Source organism: Nomascus leucogenys, chromosome 16 (assembly GCF_006542625.1).
Source record: "Nomascus leucogenys isolate Asia chromosome 16, Asia_NLE_v1, whole genome shotgun sequence".
Lineage (NCBI taxonomy): Eukaryota > Metazoa > Chordata > Mammalia > Primates > Hylobatidae > Nomascus > Nomascus leucogenys.
The window spans coordinates 95,727,458-95,742,898 of record NC_044396.1 but is presented as its reverse complement, the minus strand read 5'-3'; the positions used below and the strand labels follow the sequence as shown (position 1 = coordinate 95,742,898).

General features: G+C 65.4%; 1 protein-coding gene across 1 annotated transcript; it reads left to right on the top strand.

Annotated features, from left to right (window-relative positions):
* The first annotated feature begins 2,273 nt into the window (after positions 1–2,273).
* On the top strand, positions 2,274–14,727 carry LOC100606421 (protein FAM83H). Its single transcript, XM_030795148.1, has 5 exons — positions 2,274–2,544; positions 9,589–10,050; positions 10,892–11,056; positions 11,124–11,248; positions 11,491–14,727. Exons 1-5 carry the CDS (start codon positions 2,371–2,373, stop codon positions 14,324–14,326), a joined length of 3,762 nt encoding a protein of 1,253 aa, XP_030651008.1. The 5' UTR covers positions 2,274–2,370; the 3' UTR covers positions 14,327–14,727.
* The last annotated feature ends 714 nt before the right edge of the window (positions 14,728–15,441 follow it).

Genomic DNA, 15,441 nt, shown 5'->3' with positions numbered 1-15,441 from the left:
TGGGCGAGAGCGGGGCGCGGCGGGAGGGGCTCGGGCGTGTCGCGGGCCTGCGCCGAGCGCTCACAGGTCCGCGTACACGCGCACTCCCACACGTGCACGCACCTGCACACGCGCACAAGCACACGTGTACATGACACGCAAGCGCGCGCCCACACCGAGCGTGTCCCGGCCCAGGGCAGCCCCCTACCAACAGCTCACCCGCTCACACCCAGCGGCGCGGGACATGCGGGCTCTCACCTGTGGGGGCCTGTGGGCTCTCAGCCGGCGCGGGCTGCCTCGCCTGCCGGCCCGCTTTCCTCTGCAGCGGGCGGTTCTCCCCAGGCTTCCCTAAGGGAAAACGACCGTCAGTGAGCTTGGGGTGAGAGGCCCCCATCCACATTAGTCTCAAGAGACACTTACGGGGCACCAAAAGGGCCGTGCATCCTGGCAAAGAGGGAGTCCCCACCCGGACCTCCTCCCGAGGGAAGCACACGGACAACCTTGAGGAGCACGGGCTCCTCCAGCAGCACATACTCCACTGCACAGGGGGCCTCAGAGAGGCACAGGCGAGAGCCAGCCAGCAGGAACGCACCTGGCCTCTTGTGGGCCCAAGGATGGGCAGATTGTGCCGCTGCTAGAAGGGCCTTGTGGGCTGGCAGTGCTGCTTGCTGGCCCTGCCCCACCCCTGACACCGTCCCCCACCTTGTGCCATGTCCCTCCCCCAGGCCCTTCCGGTCTCTGTGTGTCCAATTCGGCACTCCCCTGGCAGTGGCTGTCCCTCTGCTCCTGAGCTTCTGGGGCTAGGACTCAACAGGGGCGGGAGCACTGCTCCAGGCAGGCTTGGGCCAGGCGGGCCAGGCAAACCAGTCAAGCCAGTGTGGCTGAGCCGGCTGGGATGGGGCCCTGGGCGTGGGTGTGAGTCAGCAGCCCGGGGCTGGGGAAACGCTAGGGAGGAGGCCACTGGAGCCCACCCTCCCAACAAGAAGCCCAGAGGACGCTGGCATTTGGGGCTAGCCCTGCACCCCCACCTCCGGCCTGGAGACCCAAAGGCAGCTCTGGTCCAGTCAGGCCCTTGTTGCAGTGCGCAGGACGGCCACACCCCAGCTGGGATGGCACCAAGAGCCCCCGCCCCACCTCCATGACCGCCAGGACTTTTCTCGGGGCCCCACATCAGTTCACAAAGCGCCATGCAGGCCTTTGAGGGCCCAGTCTCTCCAGCCAGCCACAGCGCAGTGGCCCGAACCCTGCCCTAGCTCCCACTGTGTCCACCAAACACCACGGGCAAGCCCAAACCCCAGCGGGGCTCCTGTGAGCGTGGTAGCTGCCCTGGAGCCCTCCAGAGTGCGTGGGCTGGGGGTTCCCGTGGCCAGCTGGGCTCAGATTGTCTGTGGCCAGGCAGGGTCTGGGCCCTGAGGGTCAGTGCGGCCAGGATGCAGCTCCTGGCCCTGTGGCCTGCAGTTTGAGTTTCCCTCGACCAGCTGTGGGACCGGGGGAGCTGGGGTGGGGCGGGGGCGGGGGGCATTGGTGCCGCCCAGGACAGGACGAGGCACGCCCGTTGCTGCGCACAGCCGGCGCTCTGGCTGCTGCGCTGCCTCCTCCAGCTTCTCAGCCTCCCTCCCCGTCTCGCCAGCAGGGCCCGTGGCCTGTAAAACCCTGTGCCGCCGTGTCAGCGCGTTAGTCAGCCTCTCAGCCCAGGCGAGCCACCGCGCCGCGGAGTCCCTATAAACTCCCTGGTGTGGCCCGGCCCCACCGAGTGGGGTCAGTGAGGCCCATAGGCAGAGCCAGAGTCCTGAGCTGCGGTGCCGCGGGCTCCAGCCAAGGGGCAGGACCTGGGACAGGGGGCCGAGCCTGGCGTGGGAGCACACAGCCACTGTGGCCTCCAGGGACGCCCTCTGAGCTGGCCTGAGGCCGGCCAGTCCATGAGCCAGGGCCCCTGGGGAGCAGACACCTGGTGACGGAGGCGCTGGATCCAGGGCCATGTCTGGGAAACGAAGTCGAGTTCGCAAACCCCGGGCCAGGAGGGCAGGCAGGGCCCAGCCGGCAGCTGGGCAGCAGGGCCCCGAGGTCGAGCCCCCGCCCCCCACCCCAGGGGGCCCTCAGGGCGAAGCGGGGGTGGCCCCTACAGGGCACGTGACCAGCATCGAGCCAGCACCTCAGGAACACCCCAGGGTGGCCAGGCCAGAGCAGCCACAGGCAGCCTCGAGGCCAGTGCCGGCTGCTGCTCCGGGGTCTGAGCTGGTGCTGGTCCTTGCTGGGCACATGGAAGGCTGTGGAGCAGGGGACCCCATGCCGGCCCTGGGCCCTGAACTGCTGAGGCTCCATGAGGTCCAGCTGTGCCTGGCCCAGGAGCAGCTGCTGCTGGAGGACCGGTGGCGGCAGGTCCAGCTGCAGATGCAGCTGTGGCGGGAGGAGCAGCTGTGGCTGCAGCAGCTACAGGAGGAGCAGCTGTGGCTGCAGCAGCTGCAGGAGGAGCAGGCCTGGGTACACGTGGAGGGGCTGCAGCTGGCCGTGGCCCTGGAGCAGCTCCGAAGTGAGGGCCTCGAAGCACTGCAGACCCAAGGCCAGGTAAGGCCTGGAGGGGTGGCGGGAGGGGTCCCAGTCTGTTGTGTTGGGCGGTGGCCTCTCCAGCAACCTAGGGATGCCTGTGGAGGCCCAGGAAGCTAGGCTGCAGGGCATCTGTGGGCCCTTCTTCACATCTGCCAAGTGAAGTTGGTGCCCGCCACACAGGGCACTGCAAGACCAAGGGACAGCAAGCCTGCCCAGGCTGGACCAATGCTTGGTGGAAATGGGCACTGAGGGCAGATACTTGTTCAGGGACAGAGGTGTCCCTGCAGCAGACCCAGGCATGCTGGGCCAGAGCTGTCCAGGGCAGTGTATGGGCTGCGGTGCAGGGCAAAGGCCTGGGTGTGCGGTCAGTAGGTAGCAGAACTGAAGAGCACAGCCCCCACCCCCACAACCCAGTTTCCTGGCTGCCTTGCTGGTCTGCCTGCCCTGCCCCCTGTTTATTGGAGTGCAGTGTACTCAGGGCTAGAGATTGCGGAAGCAGCACGCGGCGCCTGTGCCCATTATCCTCATTCCGGGAGGGCTGCTCGCCTCAGACGCAGCTGGGGCTATTTTGGGGAACTAGGATCTAACCCCAGCCTGGCGTGGAGGAGCAGCCACCATCATCCCACCTGCTCCTGTGAATCTGGGAGCTCTCTGGCATCCAGGGGTGTTAGATCAAGCCAACTCTAAGCAGAGGGGCAGTCTGGGGAGCAGGACGGGGTGCTCTCTTAGCAATCACAGACCCCGGTGCAGGCCTGGGTGCTGAAGGACCCCAGATTTGCAGCCTGGAATATGTTCACAGCCAGCACAGAGAATAAATGGGAGTTGGGGCAAGGGAGTGACAACAGTGAAGGCGGGGTCAGGGTTGGGGAGGGTACTGGGGAAAGTCTGCTTCCTGACCCACAGGAAAACCCAGCCCAGGTGAGTTGTCACCATCCAACCTGGAAGTGACTATGGAGAAGGTGACTGGGAGCAAAGCCGCAGGCAGAGGGCAGCACAGGACGGCCCAGATGCAGCAGAGAGTCAGAGAACACATGCTTAGACTGAGAATCCCCAACTTGGACTCGAACCCTCCTGTTTCAAAACCCATTTGTGGCCACCTAGGCTCCTCCCCCTGGCTCCTGCCCCCTTCCACCTCCATGTGTTCCAAAGCTGGGCTTATCTGAGTGCTACCCCTAGGCCCCCACCCCATCCCCAGGGCCAAGATTCAGGCTTGGCCAGGCACGGTGGCTCAAGCCTGTAATCCCAGCACTTTGAGAGGCCGAGGCCGGCGGATCACCTGAGGTCAGGAATTCGAGACCAGCCTGGCCAACATGGCGAAATCCTGTCTCTACTAAAACAAAAAAACAAAAATTAGCAGGGCGTGGTGGTGCACGTCCATAATCCCAGCTACTTGAGAGGCTGAAGCACAAGACTCACTTGAACCCAGGAGGCAGAGGTTGCAGTGAGTAGGGATCGCGCCATTGCACTCAACTGGATGACAAGAGCGAGACTCCGTCTCAAAAAAAAAAAAAAAAAAAAAATAGATTCAGGCTCAAGGTCTGAGATGAATGAATGGGCTCTGAACCCTCAGTCAATCACACCTAATCCAACTGAGAGGTCCCCTGAAAGCCACTCTTGGAAGAAGGGCTCTCCTCAGAGGGGTGTCTCTTGGTGGCTACATAGAAGGTCTCACAGGTCAGCGTCTGGGTGACAGTGCCCTGGAGGTCAGAGGGTGCACTCACCAGCAGTGGCTCTCATCTTGGGCCCAGGGTGGAGCGTCTGCCACTTCCCAGCTGCAGCTTTGGGTCCCCCCTTCTTACTGTGCATTCTCCTGGGGGGTGAGTAGGGAAGGACCAGGGAGAGGGTGCTCAGAGTGGCAGAGGGCAGGGGCAGCTGCAGTGGGGAACAGGGCACACCACGGGGGCCTGAGTGGATGACAGCAGGAACGTGGGCTCCCCTGAGGCTTCCCAGCTGGTGTCCTGTCTGCCTGCCCGCCCCGGGTGTGTGCCCAGAAGCTTGAGCCGGGATGCCTGGCAAGAGCACTTGGCCACATCCCCACATCCCATTCCCCCGGCCGTGGCTTGCCTGCCCCTCCGCCCCAGGCTCAGCCCATCCTGCCGGGCGCAGGATCTGGAGTCCAGCACTCTTCTCACTGCCCCAAGCTGCTGGGTTGCCAGTGGGCCGGTCTTTGTTCTCACCGTAAGCATGAGCACGGCCCTCTCTGCTGAACCTCCATGCCTCTCCACTGCCCTGGGAACCCAGCCCACCCCTGAGCCTGCTCCCCAGCCCACCCAAGACACTCACCCCTCCACACCCTCAGACCCAATGTGGTCCCAGCCCTGGAAGACGGTGTTGTCAGGCCCTGGAGCAATACCCCTCTCCCTAGTCCACACAGCTGACCCCCAAGTTCATTTCCCTGGGGGGCTCCTCCTGCCTGCCCCAGCCTGTCAGGGTCCTCCCCGGTGCCCCATGCCCCTCACCCGCTGCAGCACAGTTGCCTGGGCACTGGTCTGACCCCCCACCCATGTTTCCAGCATGCTGGTACCAGTGGGGTGTCACTGTTTGGGAAAAGAACAAATGAAACTGGGAGTGACCCTGGAAACAGAAAATAGGATCACATGGCAAGAGGGACAAAGAGAAAGGTGACTGCTGACCGTCAGAAAGGGTTGAGGCAGGGCCAGTCCTTGGGGTGGGAGTGGCAGGGGCGAGGGTGGTGGTTTGGACAGATGATCCAGTGCAGGGCAGGGCCTAAGAGGGGGAGGGGCCCTAAGTGAGGGCCTGAAGGGACCTGGGGGACTGGAGCACCCAGGGGCAGCTTGGGGTGGTGTGTGGGAGTTGCTGTGTACATGGGGGGCGTCTGGTATGTGAGGCTTGGTGTGCACACTGGGTCCCTTGTCCGTTGGGGCTTGGTTTTTGCAGAGTCCCTGTGTGTACACAGGGTTCCGTATGTGTGCGGGAGGTCCCCTGTGCTCTCAGAGTCAGTGCGAATATGGCATCCCCTGTTTGTGTGTGGGGTTGGTGTCTGAGGAATCTCATAGGCAGGTGGGGTTCCCTAGGTGTGCGGATGTCAGCGTGTTCGTGGGTGACTGGCATGGGCAGGACTCGGTGTGCTTGTGGCTTCTGTCTTCCTGAGGAGTCTCCTGTGCTTGGGGGTTGGTGTACGTGAGGGACAGGTCATTCGGGGTCCGCATATGCATGGGGGGTCACTGCGGCAGAGTCCCTACAAGTGTGGGCATCGGTGTGAGGGGATGAGGGAGAAAGATGGGGGACCCCAGGTACTTGTGGGCATCAGTGTGTGTGGTGGGGGTTGGGGTCTGGGGGGTCCTCTGTGTGGACGGGGTCCCCTCTACGTGTGGGGCGCTGGTGCGGTGGGAGACCGGTGTGTGGTGAGGGGATCCCCTGTGCTCTCGGGCTCCCAGACCCGACCCCGCCCGGGGCTCGACGCCGCCCCACCGTCCTCACCTGTCGCACCTGCCTCCCCAACTCGGCGAGGAGGCCAGAGCTCCGCCCCTGGCGTCGGGCTGGCTCGTTTCCTAGCGACCGAGCCGGAACTTCCGAGTCACCCCGACTTCCGGGGCGAGGGTCAGGGGTCAGGCTAGGAACTTTGAGCCTTGGTCAACAGTTGGGCCCCGGGGGTCGGGTCTTTGAAGTGGGGGCCTCACGGTCTCCGGCGGCGCTGGGCCGGGGTCTCCGGGCGCGCGGCCGCAGGGCACGGGCGGGTCGGGGCGCGGGCCGGGGGCTCGGGCTGGGGCTGGCAGTGGGGCCGCGGCGGGCGCGGGGCGCAGGAATGCGGGCGCGCCGTGGGTGGGGCTGCCCCGCCCCCAGGTGCTGCCCGGGCAGGCAGGAGGCAGGAGCGACGGGCGGGGCGGGGGCGGGCGCGTGAATCAGGCCGGGCGGGCCGCGGCAGGGAGTGGCTGCCGGACCGACCGGACCGCGAGGCCGCTGGGCGGCGGTCGGCTCCTGCTGCCCCTGTGCCGAGACCCCGCGCACCTGGCCAGGTAGGGTCCCCCCTTCCCCGGCCCGAGCGGGGCGGGGCGAGGCGGGGGGCGAGTGCCCCTTGGCGCTGTCCCACCTGGGCTACCCTTGCGCCCACACCTGGGCCGGGGCCGCGCGATCCAGAGAGAGGCGGTGGGAGTGGAGCGCGGCCGCGTACGCGGGGCCGGGGCGGCGCGGCTGCTCGGACAGGGGGCGCCGCTGTGCCGATATGGACGCGAGCGCCCCCGCACGACGCCGGCCCGAGAAGAGCCGATTGGGAAGGGGCCCGGGATCCGGGTGGAGCCTGCCCGGACGTCCCGACTCGCTCCCGCCCTCGCGGCCTAGCTGGAGTCTGGGTGCTGGGCACGGCCTGGACTCTTCCCTGGGGACGCCCGCCCGGGCCGCCGTGGACCGGGGTGGCCAGGGTGCGGCCTGGATCCCCGCGTGGCGAGCAGGGCGAATGATGGGAGTGCTGCCCCTCGCGCCCACGTTCCTGGCTGGGGTGGGCGGATAGCGCACCCAGCCGCCGCAGCCGCGAGCTCGTAGGGTGCACTGACCCCGTTGGGGGCTGGGGTGCCCACCCCGCAAGTTATCACTGAGCGACTTCCGGTCTGTGAGCCCTGTCCACCGCACCCCACCTTTCCGCCGCCTAGAGCCTCCGCGCCCTCCTGTGCGCATCGGAACTTGGCACAGGTTCACCCCACTTTGTGTAGGAACTCCGGATCCTTCCATGGGGTCCTCCTTCCAGATACTCAGGAACCCCACTTCCTGCCAGGGTGCAGAGGATGGGGTCCTTGAAGGCCAGCTGAGGGCCCTGACTTCCGAGTCAGAGGTCAGGGGTCAGCAGCAGAAGAGTGGATTCGTGCTGAGTCATTAGCCATGGGTGGGTTCCGCGCCCTCCCTCCCTTGGGCAGGCGTTTGGTAGGCAAATGTGTGGGCATGCAGGCCACTGGGGTGCTCCATCTTGGGCTCGGGAGTGGCTGTGGCCCTGTCCATCGCTCAGGAGACACGTACCCATGAAAGGAGACGATGTGAGGAATGAAGCCATTGGAGGTCTGGGCATCACCCTGTGAGGACGAGGGGTGTCTGCTGGGAGGGCTCCTGGCCACGGGGACTTCCACAGTCTGGATGGTCCCTGCCCCCAATACACACAGCCTGAAGCCTGGACACTGTGAAATCCAAAGGGACAGTGGGGGTCCTTTCTAGAGTGTCCCCCCAGCGTTGAGAAGTGCCCTCAAGATCAGCAGGGTTGTTCCCCCTGCCCTGTATGGTCAGACACCGCCCCTACAGCCAGGCTGGCAATGGTGAGTGGGCGCCCCGGCCCAGCCAGACAGGCCTACACCTCACCCCCATGTGGTAGGCCTCGATCTGCCCCTGGCACAACCAGAACAGTGTGCCCTAACCAGCCCCATATGTCAACCATGAGGACAGTGCCCCAACAAAGAAACGTTGGGACAGCTTCTCCCAAGCCGGTTGGCATCTAGGGCTGTTGAGTGGCACCAGGTATTTCCCACGTCCCAACTCCATGTCACCCCCAGGGGCATCAGGCAGGACAGCTGCCTCCTGACCCCAACATTCTCAGCCAAGTGGTTCCGGCTAGCACCCATGCAGTCCAGCTGGCCGGCATCCATCCTGTCAGCACCCAAGGTCACGCTCCTCTGGGCACCTTCCTAGCCAGGGCCAACATTCAGGAACCAGTGTGCTAGGCAGGGACAGGTGACCTGCCTCCCTCCCCAACCCGAGGAGCTGTGGGATGGGCTGAGTGGTCCCTAGGGCTCTCCTTCCAGGGAGAGGTACCCAGGTAGCTCGGTGACCCTGTGTGCATGGGCCCTGGGTGCTCCCCATCAGACACCTTACTGGAGAGGCCAGGCCCCCTGCAGGGACCCTTCAGAGAACAGAGTGGGCTGTGGGGCAGCCAAGCATGGATGGTGGTGGGGAGCTCAGGACCTGGAAAGGTCCCTGCTGCCCTGGACGGGGCTGGTGGAGACAGGACTCTCAGCAAGTGGAGAGCCAAATCTGGGCGATGTGGAGTGCAGGCCCTGCAGGGCCCTGTGGGCACCAAGGGGCTGTGGCACAGGGAGGTTTTATCTGAGAGGGACAGTGACAAGAAAGAGGTCAAGGGTGGACCAAGGGAAGGAGGGGGGCTGGTAGACAGGGACAGGGTCTAGGGGTCAGTGTTCCAGGGCTGGGCGGTTATAGAATGGGCTGTGGGAACCCAACTGTGAAACCCTGAGGATGGTGAGGAGGTGTGGCCCGAGACTCTGTGTGGGACTTAAGGTTGCCATTCAGGAGGAGGTTGGTCACAGCCCTGTTTGCTGCGCTCACCTTGGGCTAGGCGCGGTGCCATGCAGACCCTCAGCTATGTTGTGCAGTAGAGGTAGGCCAGAGAGGTACAGTTACCTACCCACAGTCTCCCAGGCAGTGAGAGACACGTGGGCAGCATGGGCGGCAGCGGCTTGTCCAGTAGGCACAGTGCCAGGGGTCCGTGAATGTCTTAAAATAAGAAAAAAGTGAATATTATAATGATGAATGCAGCCTGGATTATGTTTGTCTCTAAGCCAACAGTCATAAAATATTTTGGGGGCGGCATTGGTTTTATTTTTAGTTTTTGTAGCGATGCGGTCTCACTCTGTCACCCAGGCAGGAGTGCAGTGTCACAATCATAACTCACAGCAGCCTCCAATTCCTGCGCTCAAACAATCCTTCTGTCTCAGCTTCCCAAGTGGTTGGGACTACATGTGCACGCCACCATGCCTGCCTAATGTTTAAAATTTTTTGTAGAGATAGGGTCTTGCTGTGTTGCCCAGGCTGGTTTCAAACTCATGGCTTCAAACAGTCCTCCTGCCTCAGCTTCCCAGAGAAAGGAGAGACAGGGCTGGGATACCTGTGCCCCAGCCCTCTGCCAGTGTCCCCTCAGCTAGGGGCGTTCTAGGGTCTGGGTTGCCCTCTGTGAGCCTGGCTCGGCTAGTGCCCTGGAAGGCCTCCTGGGCATGGGCTAAACTCCAGCCTACCCAAGTCACTGACGGCCCTTTCCAGTGTGTCCATGCTCGAGGGTAGGAGTGGTCCCAGTGCCCCCACCCCTAGTCATGTGTCTCCCTGCCCCTCCAGGCCCCCGGCCCCAACATGGCCCGTCGCTCTCAGAGCTCTTCGCAGGGGGACAACCCGCTGGCGCCTGGGTACCTGCCGCCTCACTACAAAGAGTACTACCGCCTGGCGCTGGATGCACTGGCCGAGGGTGGCTCGGAGGCCTACAGCCGCTTCCTGGCTACCGAGGGGGCACCGGACTTCCTGTGCCCTGAAGAGCTGGAACATGTGAGCCGACACCTTCGGCCTCCACAGTATGTCACCCGAGAGCCACCGGAAGGCAGCCTTCTCGACGTGGACATGGATGGCTCCTCGGGTACATACTGGCCGGTGAACTCAGACCAGGCCGTGCCTGAGCTTGATCTGGGCTGGCCTCTGACCTTCGGCTTCCAGGGCACTGAGGTGACCACCTTGGTGCAGCCACCGCCCCCCGACAGCCCCAGCATCAAGGATGAGGCCCGCAGGATGATCCGTTCCGCCCAGCAGGTGCACCATCTTGGGCTTGAGGGTAGTAGGGGAGGGGCCTGGGCTAGAGGCACGAGGGTGGAGGAGACGCATGAGCATGATCAGCTTGTGGGGTGAGCCCTGAGCTCCAGCTGGAGTGGGGGTCCCTGGCAAAAATCTTCAGGGCTGCCAGGTCTCGGTCATCAGGGGCTGCAGGCTCTGCACAGGTCTGCTTGCCCGTGGTCATGGCCAGTGCCCAGAAACTCGGGGGCTCTGGGACGGGTGGGCACCCCACCATCCTGGGTTCATTGTTCAGATAATTACCTCTCATCCTGCCCGGAGGCCCTTGGCCAGCTGAGGGCTTCTAACCCTCACCAAACAGCTAGCAGACGGCGGAGGGTGCTGTTAAACCATAGCGACTGAGGCATCAGGTCCAGACACTAAAGGCCCGTGACTTTCTCCCCTGCCCAGGGCAGCAACCCCGTCCCAGGGCAGAACTGGAGCCTGGGACTCAGCCCTGACAGCTGCCCTGGAGTGGGGGCAGCTCAGCCGTCTGTAGGGTGGAGGGGATTTTGAGGGGCCCTTGCCATGCCCCCAGCGGGGCCCCGTGCCCCAACCTGGCCCACCCTCGTCCAGGGTTCTCTGCCCTGCACCTGCCTCGGTTCCCCCCTTATGGCCAGTTCCACACCTCTTCTGTTTGGTCCCCTCTTCCTGCCCATCTTCCCACCCATCTTCCCAGACGTGGTCCCACTCCCTGGGATGGACTAGCTTGTTTCACAGTGGTTGTGGGTGATCCAGACGCCTCCCGGGTGTGGAGGGGAGGCTGGACAATGGTGTGGGGACAGCAGGGGCCTCTCCTCTCCGTCCTGACCCGCCCCTGCAGGTGGTGGCTGTGGTGATGGACATGTTCACTGATGTGGACCTGCTCAGCGAAGTGCTGGAAGCCGCAGCCCGTCGGGTCCCAGTCTACATCCTGCTGGATGAGATGAACGCGCAGCACTTCCTGGACATGGCTGACAAGTGCCGTGTCAACCTGCAGCACGTGGATGTGAGTTCCCGGGAGTGGGACATTGGGGAGGACCCGTGGGAGAGATCTGACTCCCCTCCCTCCCCAGTTCCTGCGCGTACGGACTGTGGCGGGCCCCACCTACTACTGCCGCACTGGGAAGTCCTTCAAGGGCCATGTCAAGGAGAAGTTCCTGCTGGTGGACTGTGCCGTGGTGATGAGTGGGAGCTACAGGTGCGCCCGCGGGGTTCCCTCACCCCCTTCTCTGGGGCCTCCTCCTGTAGCCCCAGCACCCCCTTTCCACACCAGGGCCCTCCTCGCCAGGAGCCCTTGTCCTGTAGACCCCTGCACAGCCTAGCCGGGCCCAGGTCCTTGCAGACCTCACAACCCTGCATCCTCCCCGCCCCACCCGCTGCCCACGGGGCTGCAGTGCCCTCGCTCCAGCTCGGTTTGACTCTGGCCCTGACCCCCCACAGCTTCATGTGGTCCTTTGAGAAGATCCACCGCAGCCTGGCGCACGTGTTCCAAGGAGAGCTGGTCTCCAGCTTCGACGAGGAGTTCCGCATCCTCTTCGCGCAGTCCGAGCCGCTTGTGCCCTCGGCCGCGGCCCTGGCCCGCATGGACGCCTATGCCCTGGCTCCGTCTGCCGGGGCCGGGCCCCTCGTGGGCGTCCCTGGGGTCGGGGCGCCAACCCCCTTCTCCTTCCCTAAACGAGCGCACCTGCTGTTCCCGCCACCCCGGGAAGAGGGCCTGGGCTTCCCCTCCTTCCTCGACCCGGACCGCCACTTCCTGTCGGCCTTCCGCCGGGAGGAGCCGCCGAGGATGCCGGGGGGCGCGCTGGAACCGCACGCGGGGCTGCGGCCGCTCTCGCGGCGCCTGGAGGCCGAGGCCGGGCCGGCTGGGGAGCTCGCGGGCGCGCGGGGCTTCTTCCAGGCGCGGCACCTAGAGATGGACGCCTTCAAGCGGCACAGCTTCGCGACCGAGGGCGCGGGCGCCGTGGAGAACTTCGCGGCCGCGCGGCAGGTGTCGCGGCAGACGTTCCTCAGCCACGGCGACGACTTCCGCTTCCAGACCAGCCACTTCCACCGCGACCAGCTCTACCAGCAGCAGTACCAGTGGGACCCGCAGCTCGCGCCGGCGCGTCCGCAGGGCCTGTTCGAGAAGCTTCGCGGGGGCCGCGCGGGTTTCGCGGACCCGGATGACTTCACCCTGGGAGCCGGGCCGCGCTTCCCGGAGCTCGGACCCGACGGGCACCAGCGGCTGGACTACGTGCCGTCCAGCGCGTCCCGCGAGGTACGCCACGGCTCGGACCCCGCCTTCGGGCCCGGACCCCGCGGCCTGGAGCCCAGCGGAGCCCCGCGCCCCAACCTGACCCAGCGCTTCCCATGCCAGGCCGCGGCGAGGCCCGGCCCAGACCCCGCTCCCGAGGCGGAGCCGGAGCGCAGGGGCGGGCCCGAGGGGCGGGCCGGGCTGCGGCGCTGGCGCTTGGCCTCCTACTTGAGTGGCTGCCACGGCGAGGATGGGGGCGACGACGGCCTGCCGGCTCCCATGGAAGCGGAGGCTTACGAAGACGACGTGCTGGCCCCCGGGGGCCGGCCACCTGCCGGCGACCTGTTCCCCTCGGCCTTCCGCGTCCCTGCAGCCTTCCCCACCAAGGTCCCGGTGCCAGGCTCAGGCAGCGGCGGCAACGGCCCAGAGCGCGAGGGCCCGGAGGAGCCTGGCCTGGCCAAGCAGGACTCATTCCGCTCGCGCCTGAACCCTCTGGTCCAGCGCAGCTCCAGGCTGCGCTCCTCGCTCATCTTCAGCACGTCACAGGCCGAGGGCGCGGCCGGGGCTGCGGCGGCCACTGAGAAGGTACAGCTGCTGCACAAGGAGCAGACGGTCAGCGAGACGCTGGGGCCCGGCGGAGAGGCCGTACGCTCCGCGGCTTCCACCAAGGTGGCGGAGCTGCTGGAGAAGTACAAGGGCCCAGCCCGTGATCCCGGCGGCGGCGCGGGCGCCATCACCGTTGCCAGCCACAGCAAGGCCGTCGTGTCCCAGGCGTGGTGGGAAGAGGTGGCGGCCCCAGGTGGCGTGGGGGGCGAGCGCCGCAGCCTCGAGAGCTGCCTGCTGGACCTGCGCGACTCCTTTGCGCAGCAGCTGCACCAGGAGGCGGAGCGGCAGCCGGGAGCCGCGTCACTCACCGCGGCGCAGCTGCTCGACACGCTGGGCCGGAGCGGCTCTGACCGCCTGCCCTCCCGCTTCCTCTCTGCCCAGGGCCACTCAACCTCCCCGCAAGGGCTGGACAGTCCTCTGCCGCTGGAAGGGCCCGGGGCGCACCAGGTGCTCCATAATGAGCCAAAAGGGAGCCCCACCTCGGCTTACCCTGAGCGGAAGGGGAGCCCCACGCCTGGGTTTTCCACTCGAAGAGGAAGTCCAACTACAGGATTTATCGAGCAGAAGGGGAGCCCCACCTCAGCCTACCCCGAGCGCAGGGGCAGTCCGGTGCCCCCCGTGCCGGAGCGCAGGGGCAGTCCGGTGCCCCCTGTGCCAGAGCGCAAGAGCAGTCCGGTGCCCCCCGTGCCGGAGCGCAGGGGCAGCCTCACCCTTACCTTCTCCGGGGAGTCCCCGAAGGCCGGGCCCGCGGAGGAGGGGCCGAGCGGCCCCATGGAAGTCCTGCGCAAAAGCTCCCTGCGTCTTAGGCAGCTGCTGAGCCCCAAGGGCGAGCGGCGTATGGAGGATGAGGGTGGCTTCCCAGTGCCACAGGAGAACGGCCAACCCGAGAGCCCGCGGCGGCTGTCATTGGGCCGGGGTGACAGCACGGAGGCTGCCACAGAAGAGCGGAGTCAGCGGGCGCGCCTGTCCTCAGCCACGGCCAACGCCTTGTACAGCAGCAACCTTCGGGATGACACGAAGGCCATTCTGGAGCAGATCAGCGCCCACGGCCAGAAGCACCGCGCGGTCCCTGCCCCGAGCCCCGGTCCGACCCACAGCAGCCCCGAGCTAGGCCGTCCACCGGCTGCTGGCGTCCTGGCCCCAGATATGTCCGACAAGGACAAGTGTTCAGCCATCTTCCGCTCGGACAGCCTGGGGACCCAGGGCCGGCTGAGCCGCACGCTGCCAGCCAGCGCGGAGGAGCGTGATCGGCTGCTGCGCCGCATGGAGAGCATGCGCAAGGAGAAGCGCGTGTACAGCCGCTTCGAGGTCTTCTGCAAGAAAGAGGAGGCCAGCGGCCCTGGGGCAGGGGAAGGCCCCGCGGAGGAGGGCACCAGGGACAGCAAGGTGGGCAAGTTCGTGCCCAAGATCCTGGGCACATTCAAAGGCAAGAAGTGAGTCTTCTGGCCTAGCAGCCCAGCCCAGGCCAGGGTGTCCGCTTCACTGTCCCGGTCACCCGGAACCCCCACGGAACAGAGAGCCCTGCTCATGTGCTTGAGCGGCGGCTGTCAGGCCACGGCCGCTTGGGGCTTGGCTGAGTGCGCCAGACCTCGGCTCCACTGGACGCTCACCTGGCAGCTGCCGTCTCTGCCCCCTGGCCTCCCCAACGCTGGGGCTGCAGCCCCTCACCACCAGTGCCTTTCTCCCCTCAGCACCTTCATTTCTGCACCATCAGCCTTGCGTGGCGCAGCGTCTGGCTCCGCCATCTCTTTGTGCCTCAGTCCTCCCCCCCCCACTTTTTTTTTTTTTGAGACCTAGGGGTGGAGTGCAGTTGAGCTGTCTGGGCTCATGCAACCTCTGCCTCCCGGGTTCCAGCGATTCTCCTGCCTCAGCCTCCTGAGTAGCTGGGGTTACAGGTGTGTGCTACCACGCCCAGGTAGTTTTTGTATTTTTAGTAGAGACAGGGTTTCACTATGTTGGCCAGGCTGGTCTCCAACTCCTGGCCTCAAATGATCCGCCCGCTTCAGCCTCCCAAAGTGGGGGGGATTACAGGCGTGAGCCGTGCACCCCACTAAGTCCACTGTCCTCTTGCAAGGCTCTCGCCTCTGTGCCTCAACTCCCCATTCTCTGGGCCCTTTTCCTCCTCAGGGCCTCCTGTTCTCAGGGCCTCCCCGCTCCCTCCCTCCCTTCTCCCTCTCTCAGGGTCTCCTCCCTCCCTCTCCCCTCCCCGTCCAGGGTCTCCCCCGTCCTCAGGGCTTCACTTCCTTTCCTACTTGGATTCTCCGGCTCGCTGCCTCCCAGCATCTTTCTCGGAGGCCCGTCTCTTCTGTGGGGGAAGACTGGGCTGGCCACGGGCAGTTTGCAAGGGGTTGGGGGTGAAGCTGGACCAGAAGATGCCCCTTGGAGTGGCAAGGAAGCCGGACAGAGCAGGCCTCTGGGAACGGGACGCAGGGAAGCCCGAAGGGGCGCCTTGGTCAGGTCTGCCATCTCCTCCAGCGAGGCTCTGGCCGGCACTGGGTAAGAGTGGGGAGGAGGCACTGGGCTTTGCAGCACAATAAAACATGGTCCAGACA

Coding starts and splice junctions, on each gene's coding strand:
- LOC100606421 (XM_030795148.1), top strand. CDS start 2,371: ATGCAGCTGTGGCGGGAGGAGCAGCTGTGGCTGCAGCAGCTACAGGAG. Junction 11,057..11,123: donor TCAACCTGCAGCACGTGGAT/GTGAGTTCCCGG, acceptor CTCCCTCCCCAG/TTCCTGCGCGTACGGACTGT. Junction 11,249..11,490: donor GTGATGAGTGGGAGCTACAG/GTGCGCCCGCGG, acceptor GACCCCCCACAG/CTTCATGTGGTCCTTTGAGA.